General features: G+C 47.3%; 1 protein-coding gene across 1 annotated transcript in view; it reads left to right on the forward strand.

Annotated features, from left to right (window-relative positions):
• The first annotated feature begins 225 nt into the window (after positions 1 to 225).
• The window catches only part of Arfgap3 (ARF GTPase activating protein 3), a 44,034-nt gene continuing 24,844 nt past the window's right edge, over positions 226 to 19,415 (forward strand). The window contains exons 1-5 of the mRNA XM_026394339.2: positions 226 to 374; positions 5,087 to 5,205; positions 13,335 to 13,407; positions 16,117 to 16,248; positions 17,255 to 17,338. Of these exons, the coding sequence (XP_026250124.2) occupies positions 306 to 374; positions 5,087 to 5,205; positions 13,335 to 13,407; positions 16,117 to 16,248; positions 17,255 to 17,338 (477 nt within the window). The 5' untranslated portion in view covers positions 226 to 305. The remainder of the gene's footprint in view (positions 375 to 5,086; positions 5,206 to 13,334; positions 13,408 to 16,116; positions 16,249 to 17,254; positions 17,339 to 19,415) is intronic.

The raw sequence follows: 19,415 nt of genomic DNA on the forward strand, positions 1-19,415 counted from the left end.
CACGTCGCGTGCAGACGCGGGATGCCGAGGGCGGGAGAAGGCAGGTAGAGGGCGCGCGACCCTCCTGCGCACGCGCGTGCGGCGCCGGGGGCGGGGCGGGGGCGGGGCGGGGGCGGGGCGGGGCCCGCGGGAGCCCCTAGGAAGGCGCGAGGCGCGTGCGCTCCGGCCGTGGGCGGGGAGGTGGGCGGGGCCTCCGTCGCGCGCAGCTCCGCCCCTCGGCTCCGTCAGCCTCCAGGAGGCGGCAACCGCTCCTGGTCGGTCCTTCCCGGTCGGTGGGGCCCCTGCACCTCGGGTCTCCGGTGACCATGGGGGACCCCAGCAAGCAGGACATCCTGACCATCTTCAAGCGCCTCCGCTCGGTGCCCACAAACAAGGTAACGGCGCCTGGCGTGTTCGGGCCTGCCTGGCTTCCCCGCGGGACACCGCGGGCGGCCCCTGCGGGCGCCTTGGCCAAGGCCGTGGGAGGAGGAGCCGGCCCGGCCTGTGACACGTCGCACTGTGGAGCCGCGGCAGCGGGGCCTCGCCCGGGTCCGGAGGCGCGCCGCTCCCAGCCCCCGCCAGGGAGGGGTGGGGAGGGGGCGGTGCGGGGGGGGGGGGGGCTGGAGGCCCGGGCCAGGCACTTGGGGGTCCTGCCGGGTGGAGACCAGAGCACCTGAGGGCTCCGACGTGGGGGCCGGGGCCAGGCACCTGGGGGCTTCTGGGAGGTCTAGGCCACAGCACCTGAGAGCTCTGACAGAGGGCAGAGGCTGGGCACCTGGTGGTCCTAGGAGGAAGAGACCAGAGCACTTGGAGGTTCCTAGGGGATGGAGGCCAGAACACATGGGGACTCCAAAGGAGGGCAGGGGCTGGGCACCTAGGCTTCTGCTCCCAGAAGGGGGGCTTCTTGGAGGTGGAGGCCAGAGCACCTAAGGGATCCGACAGAGGGCTGGGTCTGGCACCTGGGGGTCCTGGGAGGAAGAGGCCAGGGCATCTGTGGGTTCCTGACACTTGATCAGAGGGGTGGGTAGTGGACAAATATGAGTTGCCAGGTCTGGGGCCAGCTCCTAGGGCGTCTCTGAGAAGAGCTGGGAGCATACATTAATCATACTAGGGCTGCTGCAAGTGGAGGGCTCAAGTGACACAAGGGGCCCCTGGACCTAGCAGGTCCCAGGGGTCAGAAACTCCAGCTGGTGGAACTGGGTACTGGGAAAGCATGGCTCTCCCTTCACTGTGTTCCAGGGAATTGGGGGAAGCCCTTGGAACCTCTTGGTTCACTTTGTTCCTGAGTGGCAGCCTCAGGTTCCCTTTCCAGTGACGCTGCTAAGCCATCTCTCAGTGGCTTCCCACTCTTTTCCATTCCTAAGGAATCCCACCACAGACCCTCTCTTTCCTCCCTTTGGCTCTCTGTGGAGATAGGGCACCCCCCCCAACACACACTCCTTTTTTTTTTTTTGTCTCCAGTGTTCTCCCCCCCACACCTTGTACAACTTTTACAACTTTCAGCATCTGGCTGAAGGTATAATGATGACACATGGGGCTAAGGTGACACCTTCTAAGGATCACAAGGAGAGTGGAACCTGCAGAGTGCAAAGGGCTGTCCTGTCAACCTACCCTTCCTGGGACAGTTCTATCTGGTCCCCACTGTCACCCAAAGGGAACAGCTGTTAATGAGTATGCTTATGAGCTCTAATGTGATGGCATAGAAAGTTTCTGAATTTTACAAAATTTAAGTGTTTTATATCTTTTTTTTTGGGGGGGGGTACCAGGGATTGAACTCAGAGTATATCCCCTGCCCTTTTTTGGGGGGAGGGGTTTGGATACCAGAGATTAAATTGAGGGGCACTCAACCACTGAACCACATCCCCAGGCCTATTTTGTATTTTATTTAGAGACAAGATCTTGCTGAATTGCTTAGAGCTCGCTTCTGCTGAGGCTGGCTTTGAAATCGGGATCCTCCTGCCTCAGCCTCCTGACCTGCTGGGATTATAGGCGTGGCCACAGCACCCAGTCCTTTTTATGTTTTATTTTGAATCAAGGTCTCACTAGGTTGCTGAGGGTCTTGCTAAGTTGCTGAGGCTGCCTTGAACTCACAATCCTACTGTCTCAGCTTCCCAAATCGCTGGGATTACAGGCGGGCGCCACTGTGCCCAGTACATTTTAAATCTTCATTGTGGAAGGGAGATTTATTTTGATAGCCTAAGAGAAATGAGGAAGGAAGTAGTTTATTGGGGGCAGTGTCTATTTGATGTATGAGAATGAGAGGAGAAAGGCTCCAGGAACTTTCCAATGCCCATTTCTTACTTTTCAAAATAGATTGATCTATTTGTAATCATGGTTACTGCATTACTAGACAAGACTGAATCTGCAGTTAGCAAAGTGGAAAATATTTTTTTCTGCTTTATCTCAGAACATATCAAGATGTATTCTCTTTGATTCAATTCATCAAAGGGAAAGGATGAAGTCTGTCATTATACCAAGAGATAATTTTGAGGGATTTGTGTAGGCTTATAAATTATCTAGACTCTATTATTCTAGCTCTGTTACCTAGGGCAGGTTACTTGACCACTTTGTGCCTTATTTCCCTCATCTGAAAATGAGGATATGAATTGAATCTAATTCAAGGACTATTTTAAGTATTAGATGAGATGGGACATTTGGAGCAATACATGCATGACTAGTATCCCATAAATGTCAGCTATTTTAAATTTTTTATCATGAAGAACATACCATTGGAAATTTTTATATGTTCTATAACAAAATTTTAAAACAATTTGCAAAAATATATTTTGGTAATGTTTCACAGTAGTTTATTTTATTTCTTGATCTTGAAACCATTACCTGAACAAAAATGAAAAACAGTTTTAATGATGTGGAAGAGTCAGACAACAATAAGCATTTTTAAAATGGAGTTTTAATTATAAAAGTTCTAAGATTAATGAAAGGCAGTTAAACAACTTGGTTTGCTTTTAGGATATGGAATCCAATATTTTCCCCTTATATATGATAGAGATCTACTTTGCACCAGCATGGTTGTGCATGCCTGTAGTCCTTGTCACTCGGGAGCTTGAAGCAAGAGGATCTCTTGAGCCTGGGAGTTTAAGGCCAGCCTGGCAACAGAGTGAGAGGCCAGCTTAAAAAAAAGATTAGCTGGATGCAGTGGTCCATGCTATAATCCCAGCGACTCCTGAGACTGAGCCAGGAGGATCACAAGTTCTCAGTGATTTGGCAAAACCCTTGGTAACTTAGCAAGACCCTTCTCAAAATAAAAAATAAAAAGAACTGGGGGTGTAGCTCAGTGTTAAAGTGCCCCTGCATCCAATCTCCAGGACCAAAAACCAAACAAACAAAACAATCACAGTGCAGTCCCTTCTCTGGGAGTGCTGGGTTCTGTTCACAGAGGAGATCGAGGCAGCACTGAGAGTGCTAGACCTGTTTCTCTAGCTGCCTTCAGACCTCCACTGGACCCAGCCCTCACCCACACACTGTTGCCCCGTGTTTGTCCATTTAATAGTAGCCACTCTGTGCCAGGCTTGGTGCTAAGCTCAGGAGAACAAGATGGACACGGCCCCGCCCCCTGCAGCTGCAGTTTAGTGATTCCTCAGGTCTGGGTGAGGGGTGGGAGGAGGATGCCACAAATCTGGGAACCCACTGCCATCTTCTTATAGCCATCCTTGTCACCATTCAGAAGTAACTCTCAAACTCTCCTGCTTAGAGCTACACACACCAAACCTCTGCTGTCCCCTCCTTCCACAGGGAATGTCCTAAGCAGGCTTTTGCCACTCACTGTTCTGGAGATCCCAGATGCCTCCTGGACCCTGTGGAGAAAACCTCCTGCACTCCAGCTCTGCTTGAAAGATAGTCGTATAACTCATTGTCTTGCCCGCTGGACCCTGGCTCCATGTGGGCAGACACATCCTGAATCATCTTTGTGGGTCCACTTTGTATGTGCTGGGGATAGTACTGGATAGCAAATGACAGCATGCATCAGTTGACAGCAATGTGGTGTCACAGCCAGCCTCTGGAAGCAGCGCACTTTCAACAGTCAGTCACGCTGTTTGGTGCCCCACAGGAGAGGCTCTCTCTTGAATGGCTGTTACTTCAGGGCAGTTTAATGTCATGTCTGTCCTTCTCACTACACAGTGAGCTTTTCAAGACCAGCATGGGGCCTTGCAGGAAATAGAACCGAGTATTTATTGGTGGAATCTGTGATGCTATCAACTCCTATGTGCCTCGGCACCTATCATGTTGCTGTTGCTGTGTGTCAGATTACCCCCGATGAACATTTGAACATATGTTCTCTCGCACAGGGTCTGATGGCCAGGAGTGGGGACAGCTTAGCTGGCTGGTTCAGTCCTCTGAGCGTCTCTTCAAGTGGTGTAGGCAGGTCTCTACTCCCCCGGCTGTTGAACCAGCCTTCACCCCAGTTGCTTGGCACCTGAGCCTCTCTACCAGGCTATCTGAGTGTCCTTGAGATAGGGCTGCTTTACCCAGAGCTGGTGATCCACCCATGGTGGGAGAGAAGGACCTTGAAAGCAACACGCCATCATTTCTGCCATCTTCTGTGTGTCACACAGATCAATTTGGTAAAGTGAGAGTGGAGATTATTTGAGAGTGGGGATCACTGGGACCATCTGGCTACCCCTGGCTGAGAAGAGAAGGAACACATGGAGGACCTACCATGTGAGATACAGCCCCTGCCCAGTGATGGCGAGAGCTGAGCATGTCCAGCAGTCCACATCCCTGGGCAGGACTCGTTTACATGATTACAGGGTCCTTGTTGAGGCTTCCTGGATAAGTAATAATTGAGATGGCCTACACGCCTCATTCTCCACTACGTTCAATGCAGAGTGTTACACGTACATAATAATGTAGTTTGATCTGTATGTTCATCTAACTATAATAATAGCATAATTAATATACTTAGATCTAATATAAAAGGAGTGGAAATTTGAGAGTTTTAAACACCTAAATGAAACATTCTCTAATAACTGAAGTTTAGATTGTGAAGGTAACACAACTTTCAGGCCAGTCCCGCGCTATACCCTACTGGTGACTCATCTGGCTAATACAAATTAATTAATAACTGAATTTAACATTTTTATTTCAGGTGTGCTTTGATTGTGGTGCCAAAAACCCCAGCTGGGCAAGCATAACCTATGGGGTGTTTCTCTGCATTGACTGCTCAGGGTCACACCGGTCACTTGGTGTTCACCTGAGTTTCATTCGGTAAGTGACTGTTCCCTTGCTGGGCGGCAGAGATTCCATTGTTATGTGGGGTCTTTCCCCTTTTTTCATTATGTTTGCTCTGACATCACGAAAGATGGCAGGGTGATTGTGAGATATAGAGATTGAGTCTTATGTCCCTCAGTAACCTGGTAACTCAGGTATCATCTACAGTGGAGATTCTGTCAGAGACACGAGGCTGTGACTGGGACAACCAAGTCAGAATGGAGGCTGTGACGCAACATTTCCTTCCGTCCCTTTATTAGTGGGAGGTGCTCACTCTTGGGAGAGGGCTTCAGTGCTGTGGGTCCCTCCTACACACCAACGAGGGCGTTCAGGTAAGGTGGGAGCCCCCTTATATCAAGGTGCCACTTCCCACGTCCCCTTCTGGCTTTGGCTCCCAAGGACACTGATAGCCCAGAGTCCGAGTAAGTGATTTTCATTTGACTTTAGTAACGATTTCAGATATTTATAACATGAGCCTCTCTGCTTTCTCCCTGAGGACGTGGGCCACGCTGGGCCTCTGCCAGTCGTCTTCCACTTCTGACGGTATGGCTGGAGCCACTGTGGGACCTCTGTGTGCACCAAAGAGAGGCGCCCCCTCTCCACAGAGAGCCCACAGTGGGAGGTGGGAAGGGCCACCCTATGAAGCAAAATAAATTGAAATAAAAAGTGGAAAAGTGCCTCTGTCCAGGCTTAAGGCCTGGAGCTGAGCAAGGTCTGCACGTCAGTGGCCGCGGCCTTTGCCAGGCCCCTCTGCAGGGTCCATGGAGCAGCCACGGCTCAGGTCTCTGGAGGAGTCACCTCCTCCAACCAGCTCACCCACTTCCCTGTCACCTCTTTTTCCAAGGAAAGAACCTGCTGGCCAGGCTACTTGGAATCATGGCAGTTTTATTCTCTACTATGACTTAAGGAGTATTGATACGGATGTGATTGCTGTAACAGAGCGAGTGTTCCTGTGGGATTAAAATCTGTGATAACTCCTAATGACATTTTGTGTGATGGCACAAAAACCTAGGAATAATCACAGCATAGCATATCTTTTTTCATATATTAAAATACCTTACTAGTGGGGCTGGGGATGTGGCTCAAGCGGTAGCGCGCTCGCCTGGCATGCGTGCGGCCCGGGTTCGATCCTCAGCACCACATACCAACAAAGATGTTGTGTCCGCCGAGAACTAAAAAATAAATATTAAAAAAAAAAAAAAGTGACAATATGGGCTGGGGTTGTGTTGTGGCTCAGTGGTAGAGCAGCCCTCAGGGCCTAGCTTGTGTGAGGCCCTGGGTTCGTCCTCAGCACCACATAAAAATAAATAAATAAAACAAAGGTATTAAAAAAATAAATAAATAAAATAAAATAAAATACCTTACTAGTGCATGGAGTTATTTTAGAAACCATCTTGTAAAGGCACTGTCAGTTAAATATATAGCTATATAATTCTGGATAATTATTTATAAAGGCAGTTAATGTGTATTCTTGTGGTTTCTATCATTTTCTTCTTTTTTTCCCCTTTTTTCTTACACTTTGGTTACAAAATATTTTGAATATACTATCCTATTTTTGTCTCTTTTGTAAATATTGAGGGATTTAGTTGCCATGGCAAGTTTATTTATGTATTACAGGTTTTTTTATTATAGTAAAATACACATAACAGGCAACTTATCACCATTTTTAAGTGTACAGTTATGAGTTATTTAATACGTTCATGAGCCGGCTGTGGTAGCTCACATCTGTAGTCCCGGCTACTCAGGAAGCTGAAGTGGGAAGATCACTTGAGCCTATGAGTTCAAGACCACCCTGGACAACACAGTGTGACCCCATCTCTCAATCAATAGGTAAGTCAGTGAGTAAATGCCTAGATATGTACACACATTTATGATGTGCCACCACCGCTGCCAGCCGTCTCCCTCACTCTCCGTCTTGTAAAGATAACTCTATGCCCATTAAACAATAGCTCCCTGTTTCCGTCCCCCCTAGTCCCTGGCAATCACCATTCTACTTTCTGCCTCTATGATTTTGACTCCTGTAAGTGCCTCATATGAGTGGAGTCAGAAGTATTTGTCTTTTTGTCACTGTGACTTTTTTGTCACTCAGTATAATCTATATTGGAATATAGGTCAGAATTTCCTTACTTTTTAAGGCTGAATAATATTCCATTGTAGGTATGTACTGAAACCAGAGTTCCAGATGAAACCAGTGTTCTGCTTCTGTCCATGGGTGGAGGCTGCTTGAGTTGCAGGCCTGTGCAGCCCAGGAGCCTTTGTTAGTGTTAGCACCTGTTAAAGCAGAGGATGTCTGCAGCGTCAGCTCCAAGCATTGCAACTGGCAAAGCTGGATTCTCCTCCACTGCTACCAAGCAGCATGTCGTAGTGCTAATGGCGGGCCATGCCCCCAGTGTTAACAGCCAGCCTCAGCCACCTGCCTGTCTCCTCTTCCCTGGTTCTTGTCTTGTGAATTTGAAGAATGAAATCCATGGATGGGGAAGGGTGAGCCTAAAAGAGTAGGATTCATTCAAGTGAGAAGCAAAGAGACCGAGCTCCAGCAAGAGCAGGCCCGCAGGGTTGCCACTTAAATGTGCTAGTCTAGGGGCGCTGAGCGATAGCTGTGCTGATCAGGTCTTGGTACACTGCCCAGGCTATTGGTCAAAATCTGTGCTAAACAGGTATTGGAAAAGGTTAAGCCTGCGGGTTAGCCCTCGAGTCTGTGGCCTTCACTCAGGTCTGCCCCGCTGTCCTGTCTCCCTTTTCCAGCTGGACAAAGGAGTTGACACGGGAAGGTTTGGAAGGTTAACTTCATGGAGTGGCCTTTACATTAAAGAAGCCTTACTTGGGGGCTGTTCCCTTCCCTGCCTTATTCAGGACTGCAGTGTGCTTGTCCATCGAGCATGGGTAGACCTTGGGCTGCTTCCACATCTCAGCTACTGTGAACAGTGCTGCCGTGAACAGCATATGCAGATATCTCTTTGATGATAAATGTTTATTGTTTAAAAGGAAAAAAAAAGTCTCTATAAGAATCTGTTTTGAGGGGCTGGGGATGTGGCTCAAGCAGTAGCACGCTCACCTGGCATGTGTGCGGCCCGGGTTCGATCCTTGGCACCACATACAAACAAAAATGTTGTGTCCGCCGAAAACTAAAAAATAAATATTAAAAAAAAATTCTCTCTCTCTCTTAAAAAAAAAAAGAATCTATTTTGAATTCCTTTGTGCACATAACCCAGAAGTGGCATTGCTGGATCTGATGGTAATTCCACTTCTAATATCTTGAGAAGCCATCATACTGCTTTTCACAGTGACTGTTCCGCTTTCTATTCCCATCAGTAATGTACAAGGGTTCCAGTTTTTCTGCATGCTCTCCATCAGTGTCTTTCTTTTTCTTCTTTTTTCCCCATCTCTGGAGATGGAACCCATGGCTTCATGCATACTATGCAAGCATTCTACCACTGAGCCACTCTCCACTGACTTATTTTTTATAGTAGCCATCCTAATGGATATGAGATCATGTCTCATTGTAGTTCAATTTGCAGTTTCCTAGTGATGTTGACATCTTTTCATGTGCTTATTGGCTATCTGTCTATCTTCTTTGAAGCATGTTTACCCAAGTTATCCGACTTTTTTTTTTTTTTTTTTTGGTACTGGGGACTGAACCCAGGGATGCTTTACCACTGAGCTACATCCCAGTCCTTTTTATCTATTATTTTGAGACAGGGTCTTGCTAAGTTACTGAGGATCTTGGTAAATTACTGAGGGTTGCCTTGAACTTGAAATCCTCCTGCCTCAGCATCCTGAGTCATTGGGATTACAGTTGTGCACCACCATACTCCACTCTTTGCCCATTTTAAAATCAGGTTATTTTGGCTTTTTGTTGTTGAATTTTAGGAGTTCTGTATGTTTGGAGGATATTAATTCCTTATCACACATAAGATTCCCAGGTGTTTTCTCCTTTTTTTTTTATTCTGTTGACAAGTCTTCTGATAAACAAAATTTTTAAGTTTCCATGAAGTTTGGTTTGTCTGTTTTCCTTTTTGCCTGCGCCTTTGGTGCCATATCTGAGAAACCACTGCCAAATCCAATGTCATGATGCTCTCCTTCTTTTCGTATTTTCATAGTTTAGGTCCTACATTTATGTCTTTAATCCATGATGAGTTAATTTCTTGTTTATGGTGTGAGGTAAGAGTACAACTTCATTCTTTTGCACATGATATTTAGTTTTGCCAGCACTGGTTGTTAAAAAGACTGTTCATTGCCCATGTAACCAGATTTTTATTTATTTATTTATTTAGTTAGTTAGTTGTAGGGGCTTGAACCCAGGACCTTGCTCATGCAAAGCATGCACTCTGTAACTGAGCTACTCCTCCAGTCTAGATTTATTTTGATGTACTTTTCCCCAGATTGATAGCAGTTAACATATGGTAACAGCGTGCCCAGAGCACGTGAGGACTGGGCTTGAGACCAGAGGTAACTAGTACACTCCCTTTCTCTGCTGACGGTGTTCTTTCCCTCTTTCTCCCTGCCACTCCCTCCCATTATAATCTGGCCCCCCTCTTCCTCACCTCTAAAGCATACTGCCAGAGTATGCTGGTCCAGGAAGGCAGGCAGTTTTCTGGTATGTTCCTTGTTGAGGGAAGGACTGGCCTGGATCTGGAGGAGGCTGGATGGCAGGATCTGTTTGGGTGGGTGCAGGCTTCACCACTAGTCTTTTAAAGGTCAGATAAATACATGTGTATGAATCATATTGCTTATGAACGATTCAAAAACAGCAATTAAAAATCAGTGCATAAGCAGAGGGCAATAGTCTAGGATGTGGACAAGAGAAGTCAAAGGTGAAAAGGTACTCAGCATGGGTTTGGGGTTTATTTGGGAGATGGCTATTCTTTAAATATTTTTATTGATGGAAAAAAACATTACATACACTGGTTCATTGGGAAAAAGTCCCAAGCATCCCCGAAGTATAAAGTAAGATGCAAGAGTCTCTCTTCTAGGATCCCCCCTCCCTTCTTCCTGCCCTGCCAGCCACACACACATTTCCCAGGCGTGGCCACTGTTCACAGTGTGTCATGGGAGGAGTGTTAAGTGGAGTTTGTTATTTTGTAAGTAGAATGTCAAGTCAACATTTTACAAAGGAAACTATGGCTTTTGCCGGCAAACCAGGTGAAGGCAGGTTAGAAGCGTACAGAAATGGCAAGCTGGGCCCAACTGAAGTGGCCCAGTCCCGCCACCTCTGAGGGCTGGGACTCTTCACCTGTGTTTCTGGAATGCCCAAGTGTCAGGCTGCTTCGCTCCCTTGAGCTGTTTCTTCTCAGGTTTGCCTTTAAGTATTTCCTGAGCTTATGAAATGGGAGCCCCACACGATTCTGTGGGGAGGGGGCAGGGGCCGGGGTGAATACGAGGATGTCAGAAGGCAGACTGAAGAGATCTCCATGAGAACTGGAAACCAGCCCAGCTACCAGTCAGCCAGGTGCCTGCTCAGGGGACACTGGAGGCCGCCCTCATTGTGTTAGTGTAGAAGGGGACACTTTCTTGACCCTGTATGGAACAGTTTCACACAAACAACCAGGTGCCCAGAAGCCATTCCTGAGCCTGTCTATGAGTACACGTCTAAGTTAATTGTGTACTTTATTCCCTTTTAAGTTTTGATTATATGAAAACTGTTCTGTTGACTTTGCAAGATCATTCTGATTTCATAAGCTTCTGAAATCTGTTTAAATCCTCTACTTAGAAAAAGTGCTGACTTTGGCAGCCTCAAGGGAAGCTGGTTTGTACAGTTTTTAAGGTTATATTTTGACTCAGGATTGTCGGGATTTGGGGACCCTGTGACATCCTTGCTTACCTGGTTAGTAATGGGAGCCCTTGGGACACACACTTCTGTAGCCTTTCTTGCCTTCCTCTTTACTTTCTTCTTACACTCTCTGCTTTCACTTATCTCCTAATCTAAATTGAAGATAAGAAATTACCTGCAGGGACTCCTGGCTCCGTGTGGGAGGAGGCGCTGTGAGCTCACTTTCTTCCTAAGGCTCCTGTGGACATGTTCAGAGCCATCGTCACCAGAGACTCGGAGCTAGAAGTCCAGTGTTCTGACAGAAAATCCTGGCAGCTCAGTTCAAGAACAATGCATTCTTAGGTTTTGTTTTTTTTTTTAACAGTTGTAGTTGGACACAATACCTTTATTTTATTTATTTATTTATTGTTATGTGGTGCTGAGGATCGAACCCACCACCTCACACGTGCTAGGCGAGCGCTCTACTGCTGAGCTACAACCCCAGCCCCTCATCCTTAGTTTTTATAGAACTGTATTTCTAAGAAATACATAGAGAGTTCTTGGGCTTCGTTTTTGTAAAGAGAACTTAGGACTAAAGTCACAGAGTCAGAGCAAGGCAGAGTAGGCAGGGCCTCACCTGAGGACACACGTTAAGGCAGCCCGTATTCAGCTACCTGTGATGGACGCCTCTGGCCTAGGAGCACCAGGGGAAGCTTGGGCCTGCCCTGTCTGGAATAGGGTGTCCAGGCCACCAATGGCAATGGCGTTGATGGGACTTCCAGCCACAAGCTATTTATCAGGGCCAGGTCCACATACTCTCAGACATTAGCTTACTTCACTTCTACACCAACAGGATGAATAACACTGTCATCATTCCTACTTTGTAGATGGGAAAAGAAGGCACAGAGAGGTGAACACTTCTCCAAGGTCACATGGCCAGCAAGAGGCAGAGTTGAGGTTGGCACTCTCAGTCTCTCCAGAGGCTGTACTGTCAGCTGCTTCCCTGTGACACGGAGCGAGGTGGGGAGGTCACAGAGGGAGAGGATGTTCCTGAAAAGGTGCCTAAGCAAGACCTTTCCGAGAGGGGTTCAGAAGAGCTAATTGCTTACTCGGTGGAAGGTGCATCGCCTGATCCTCTTCCTTTACCAAGTGAGACTTTCTGAACAGAGGGGAGTTTTGCTTGTTTTGTTTTTATTTTAGAAGCCTATCTCTTACAAAGTGTGGTTTGATCTCTACGGTTTATACATGACCATGGAGTGCACTTGTCATTGTGTATTTGTATCTTGAAGTTTAACACTTACACAGTTAAATGACACCAGCAGACATAGGCATTAGCCAGGGGAGGGTAGCCCAGAAGGAGATTCTGGTGTATCTGGGCTTGCTTGTCCTCTCCCCTGCTGTCAGTGTGTGCAGCATGCTCCGCCTCCTCCCATCTGCGATGGGGATGACAGGCCTGCCTTGCTCTTGCTCACGTCTGTGGACCTGGTACCTGGCCAGATGGATTACCATTAATCCTTTGGTGACACTGCGTCGTCAGTACTCTGCACACTACTGCCTTTGCCCTCTCTGAGCTGATGTCCCACTGGAGATGAGAACGTCAAGCATGGTGGGAGGAGGGGGGCATGCAGCTTGCACTTCAGGAGCCTGGCAACCTGCCTTTCCCCGCTTCCTGTGGGTGGTAATGTCATCCACCTGATGATCACAGTATGCGCATCCTGAAGGCTTCTTCGAGGGTCACAATTTGCAAGTAGATAGCTGACCTGAAGACATCCAAATGGCACATTTATTTTGGGTAGAGATGTGTTACAAAATTTTAGCTTATAACTCCCTAAAGATGAGAGGCAAGCAGTTGGGGTAATTGCAGCAGCCCCAGGACCCTGACACATCCCTGTGCCCTACAGGAGATGACCTACAGGAGTCAGTGCCATTGGCCTGCCCATGGGCAGTGCAAAGGACAGCAGTCCACAGGGTCAGGGAGGCCTTGGCTTCAGGGGCTGCTTAACTGTCCTGGCCAGAAGGCCTGATATCCTGAAAGTATGTATCCCTGTTAACACAGACTTCTGCAGGATCCTAAAGCCCAAGGAAACCTTGTTTTCAAAAGTGATTTACCATTTGTGGTGGGGCACACCTGTAATCCCAGTGGCTCAGGAGGCTGAGGCAGGAGGATTGCAAGTTTGAGGCTATCCTCAGCAACTCAGGGAGGCCCCAAGCAACTTAGTGAGACCCTGTCTCAAAATAAAAAATAAAAAAGGGCTGGGGATGTGGCTCAGTGGCTAGGTACGACTGTTTTTGATACCCCCTCCCAAAAAAAAAAAAAGCTTAGTGATTTGATTCTAGCAATGAGAAGTATTAACATTTAGGAATATTTTTTGTTTAGATCTACGGAGTTGGATTCTAACTGGTCATGGTTTCAGCTGCGATGCATGCAAGTTGGAGGAAATGCCAATGCCGTGAGTTCATTTCAGTCCTTTTCTTTCTTGCTTAAATTCCCTGGTAAAGAAGTTCAGCTCCTGTGTGCTTGGGAGGCCATATGGACTAAGAGACAGACCTGGTGGGCTTATTTATGCAAAAAATGTATTGAACATCTGATTTAAGCAGAAAGCTGTTGGACAGGGAGCTGCGTATGCGTGACAGACAAGACCCCCCCTCATGAGTAGAGAGTTGGAGCACACTGAAAGTTTAAACATTAACAATGGGGCAGGAGCTGTGGCTCAGGACTGTACTTCCAGTGACTCTGGAGGCTGAGGCAGGAGAATCACAAATTTGAGGCCAGGCTTAGCAACTTAACAAGGAGACCATGTTTCAAAATACAAAATTAAAAAGGGCTGAGGATGTAGCTTAGCAGTAAGGTGCCCCTAGGTTCAATTCCTAATACCCTTCCCCCCAAAAAATAAGTATATTGACAATAAAATAGCAGGCATAAAATCTACATGTTAAAAAACCTGTACTTTGCAACCAGTCTATGTCACATGCTTGTAAGCCCTAGGGACTTGGGAGGCTGAGGCAGGAAGATCAAGTTCAAGGTTACCTGTGCAATTTAGGGAGGCTCTCTCAGAACAAAAAGTAAAAGGGCTAGGGATATAGCTCAGTGGTAAAGTGCCCCAGGTTCAATCCCAATTATATAATAACATATATATGTATTAATATATATATTAATACATATATAAAACATTTATGTATTAACAAAACCTGTATATCAATAATAGCAGACAAATATCACATATTAACTTATAAATAGTAACTTCTATATAAAAGTAACTTTTAAAAAATATTTATTTTTTAGTTGTAGTTAGACACAATACCTTTGAGGACCAAACCGAGGGCCTCACATGTACTAGGTGAGTGCTCTACTGCTGAACCACAACCCCAGCCCCAAAAGTAACTTTTTTAGTTGTAGATGCACACAATATTTTTGTTTTTATTTTTAAAAATTTTTTATGTGGTACTGAGGATCCAACCCAGTGATTCATGCATGTGAGGCAAGTGCTCAACCACTGAGCTACAACCCCAGCCCTATAAAAGTAACTTTTAAAAATGTTCTGATAAGGCTGGGTACAATGGCACACTCCTGTAATCCCAGCAGTTTGAGAGGCTCAGGCAAGAGGATCGCGAATTCAAAGCCAGCTTCAGCAAAAGTGAGGTGTGGCTCAGTGGTACAGCGCTCACTTAGCATGTGCAAAGCCCTGGGTTCGATCCTCCGCACCACATAAAAACAAATAAGTAAAATAAAGATATTTAAAAAAAAAAATGAGGTGCTAAGTAACTCAGTAAGACCCTGTCTCTAAATAAAATACGAAATAGGGCTGGGGATGTGGCTCAGTGCCCCTGATTTCAATCCTAGGTACCTCCCCCCCAAAAAAGTTCAAATAATTTATAGTTTTAAAAGAGTGCATAATATTTAAAATTAAATTAATATCTAAATTAGTAGTTTACAAAATGCCAGAATTCCTTAGGTCAATGTTTCTCATCTCGTTTTCATTATTACCACCTTAGCAGAAAAATTCCATTAACTTTGTTGTCTTAAGTTGGATTGGATATTTCCTAATAAGGGAAATTAAGTGCTAAGGGACACAATCTGGTCAGGTAGGGGCGAGCTCTGGAGGGCCACGAACCATTGCAATAACCATTCCTTTTTCCCTCTGTGCCTCTTCATGTGTACACTAGGTGTCTCCAGCACATTGTTAGAAACCCTTTCTCATTAGCACAATGCTCACAGACTCAATAGTGCTGCCCTTATTGCTGAGGGTTAGAGTCACCAGTCCTCCAGCTCACCCTTTCAGGTGTGCAGAGAGCAGCTCACCCCCACCAGTGAACATAAGGAGACAGGGAGTCTGGGAGAGGGGAGACGGCAGAGCTGCTGACTGGGCCTAGAACCCGTTTGCTTGGCTTTGAACCCCAGCTCTGCCCTTGCTGTCTGTCACCTTGGGTGCGTTGTTGAGTCCCTCTGTGCTCAGTTTCCTCACCCGTCCAGTGTAGTGGCAGTGGTGACCGCGTGGGACAGAGTGACTGTGAGCATTTGATGGGACAATGCCCACGCCCAGCTTTGGACAGGAACTGAGAGATGTGGGCCGTCAGTACTGGCCCTGATCAGATTGGGTCATTGCAAGGATGGCCTGTGCCAGTCTCTAGAAGACCTGCTTTAACTCAGACATGAGTTCTGTGATTCCTTTGTATGTGTGGACTCTCGTGAAGTGGTGAAGGCCGTTTCTTCTAATTGTTTGAACATTTTTGCTGTCACCTCACCTGTGCCGTTATCTCTGCTGATGGAGAAAGGGTGCTGCACAGGGTAGGGGTTCGCAGAGCACCTAACCAACTTGTCAAAACTTCTGATTTAATGAAGTCCAAGTTGGAATTGATTGCTCATGAATTAAAAATAGTTCTGAGTCAAGAGGATCACAGGTTCAAGAACTTAGAACATGTCTCAAATAAAAAGTTTAAAAAGGCAGGGCGTGTAGCTCAGTGGTAGAGTGTCCCTGGCTTCATATTATAAAGCGCATCTCACATCCAGTTTTATTGATGCATTATGTTACCTTTGGATTTTACAAGGGAAATTTATTTTAGAACTGTTGGTGGTGTTCAAAGTGTTTTGGTCTTGGACCCCGCGTCATGTGGAACAGGGCTCTCGGTCATTTCTGTTACTCTGCCCGCTCTCCCTGCAGTCTTCCTTTTTCCATCAACATGGGTGTGCCACCAACGACACCAACGCCAAGTACAACAGCCGCGCAGCCCAGCTCTACAGGGAGAGGGTCAAGTCTCTGGCCTCCCAGGCTACCCGGAAACACGGCACCGATGTGAGTAGGCGAGTGTCTCTCATGGACGTGGTGCTTTCCCGGCACAGTAGAGCTTTCCCCTGGAGCCTCTTATAAGAAGCAGTGTGCAGTGGCTCTCCTTATTCAAGGTGGTTATTTTCCATAAACTGGCAGTGAATATGGATCAGCAAGTCCTGAAGCCTCACTCCTGGCAGCTGTAGAGTGAGGTTCTTCATCACCCAGCACATGGCCCTTATGGCACATGTGTTTTTGTCTGGGGGTAGCTCACTCAGGGACTGGGGGAGCCACTCAGAGGTAGCGCACTTGCCTAGCATGTGCAGGACCCTGGGTTTGCTCCTCAACACTGTAAGAATGAATGAATGAATGAAGCCCGTATAATGTGGTAACTCATGAACACTGAACCAGCAGCCAGGGGCTGGACCTCGTGCTCAGTGGACCTTACCTCACACATCGTCTTCTCACGGAGACACACCACAGCCTTCACAGCGTAGGGACACTTGGCAGCCTTTAGCACTGTACTCAGGGGCCATTTTAAACAATGAAATTAGCAATAAAAAACCAAAAAATGTGAAAAGTGTGGTACTGGAGCGTCTGCCAAGAGGACCTTGTTTCCAGGCGAAGCATTGAGGCAGGGAAGCGGGCCTTGTCTTATCAGCCTTGGCTCGAATGTGCTTCTTCTGCTACTTGGTTTTTGCTGCTCTTTGTGTGTCTGGAATGAACACAAAAATACCGTGAGCACTGATTTGGGATCACAAGTACTGTGAGTGAGTGGGTGCCTTCCCGGATATCGAATCCGGGAATACTGAGGGTTGGCTGTAGATGGAACCTCACTTCCATCTGAAGGCCTTGATCTGTCCTTAGAGCTGAGGCACTTGAGCCCCTCAAGTGTGGAAGTGAAGTGCCCACACTGGGGCCCTGGGCAGGCAGCTCGTGGGAGGTCCAGTCTGCAGGAGGCAGCTGTCCAAGGGGAGGGAGAGCCCTGCACACCGTGGGGTGCCGAGCTGAGGCTGCTTTGTTTCTATTTCAGCTGTGGCTTGACAGCTGTGTGGCTCCACCTTTGTCTCCTCCACCAAAGGAGGAAGATTTTTTTGCCTCTCACGTCTCTCCTGAGGTATGTATTGTGCTTCACATGAATTTAAACTGCTTTTCCTGAAAGTTATAAAAGATACATATTTACCACGTTTCAGTTAAGATACAGGCTGAGCTGCTGAGGTGTCAGGCTAAGCCCTGAGATGTTCATGACATGAATAAGACAGAAATCGACTTCCACTAGTCAGAGGCAGGCTGCCCGGGGTCTCCTGGTGGGGTCCCCTGCTGTCCTCCACATGTGGCTTCCCCCGGGGCGTCCACTGTGCCTTTCCCAGCCTGTGGGCGGAGGACGGAGCTCAGTGCGGAGCAGTGTGGAGGCAGCTCACCTTGCTCAGGAACGCGGTTGCCCGTGTGTGCCAAGCTGCCCGCCAGGCTAGGACACACTGCTCACATGTGCAGTCGACTCAGCTGTGCCCCTGGCCGATGAGGGTGGTTTCACTGGGGACTTGGGTCTTAGTGCCCAGTTTTGCCACGCAGCACAGCATATGCCTCAAGAGCATTGTGGGAAATGAATTGAATAAGTGAATCCAGGAAAAGGTTCTTGATACCTAGTGAGCTTTCTGTCGATGCCATGTTGCTGTTCTCTTGGAGATCTGACAGCAGGCCACTTCTGGAGGTTTCCCCAGAGCCCTAGGCACCGGAGAAGCTTGATGCATTCACCTGCTGGGGAGGGGGCACCAGCTGCTTACGTGCTCTTCAGTTCATGTTTAATTTCCAAGTTAAAATTACGTACAGTTGTATAAGTTTCTGTTGTTCACTTTCTGTCACTGAAACAAATACCTGAGAGAATCAACTGATAAAGAGAAGACGCTCATCTGGGCTCACGGTTTGGAGGTCCTAGTCCACGCTCCATTGCCCTGCTCCTTTGGGCCTGTGGCAGCACATCATGGCAAAGAGTGTGTGGATGAGCAAAGCTGCTCACCTGTGGCCAGGCTGGACTGAAGAGGAGAGAGAGAAGAGAAGGGGTCCCAAAGTCCCCTTCAAGAGCACACCTCCCTCCTGTGATCCAAAGAGCTCGTTGGCCCTGCCTCTTAAAGGCTCCACCACCTCCTCCTAGTCCGTGGGCCAGGGTAAAGCTCTGATGCACAGGCCTTGGGAAGCATTTAAGATGCAGGCCATAGCAGTGGCCAAACTTTGTGTTTTTTTCTGTTATAATTTGCACACACATTATCACTGGTGTAGTCAGTGGTTACCAAAAAAGAAGGAAACAGAAAACAAAAGATAAGGTGGTGTCTTATGGTATGTTGCTTTTGTTTTATAAAGAACTAGGCATAGAATATCCATGATTAATAGATGAGAAGTGTTAGAAATGATGGGCTGAAAAGAGGAGAAATAGGGGCAATGTGTATGGATATTAGACTGGAATCTAATCCATGTTGACCTCAGTGTGTGAACTGTGTATATAAAATATGTAAGTATGTCACACACATGCAGAGACAGAGAACTATAGATACCTGTGTGTACGGGGATCAGCACACACAGAGGTCACCTAGCAGTGTCCCAGAGAGGGCCTAGGGCAGCAGCAGCCTGAGACAAAAGCACACCTGGGGTCCAGATCTTGGTTTCCAAACACCACTGTCCCATAAAAGAGCCAGGTTACTTGTGGAGAAATGGCAGCTGAGGCTCTTGGGGCCAGAAGAGTCTGGAGCATCCTGTGTTGGAAATAGAAAGTCAGGGAGTGCTGTCCAGAGGACCTTGACCAACCTGAGAGAGCCCCCACCCCCTGTGCTCAAAGCTGGAGCAACTGGGACAAGAAAATAAACAAGGAAGGTGTTGAATTGTAATCCAAAGAACAAAATAAATATTTACAAGTCCATACTATTTTAAATAAGTGATTAGGAAATAAGTAAATGGATAGGGGAGAAGGGACAGTCTTCCTCATCGAATCCCAGGTCATGTATGTGAATATTGCCCCTTCAGGAGTGGCGCTCAGCTGCCTTCCCCTCACGCACAGCCTGGGCTTGGGGAGTTACCTCCTGAGACTGGCGTAAGGAAAGGGAGAAAGTGACTTTATGATGGAGGAAGCTGGCAGACACTTAATAGTGTGTCAGGTCTAGTGTCACACTGTTGAGTGACATTGACGTGGTATAAGAGGAGCC

This window comes from Urocitellus parryii, chromosome 5, assembly GCF_045843805.1.
Source record: "Urocitellus parryii isolate mUroPar1 chromosome 5, mUroPar1.hap1, whole genome shotgun sequence".
NCBI classification, from domain to species: Eukaryota; Metazoa; Chordata; class Mammalia; order Rodentia; family Sciuridae; genus Urocitellus; species Urocitellus parryii.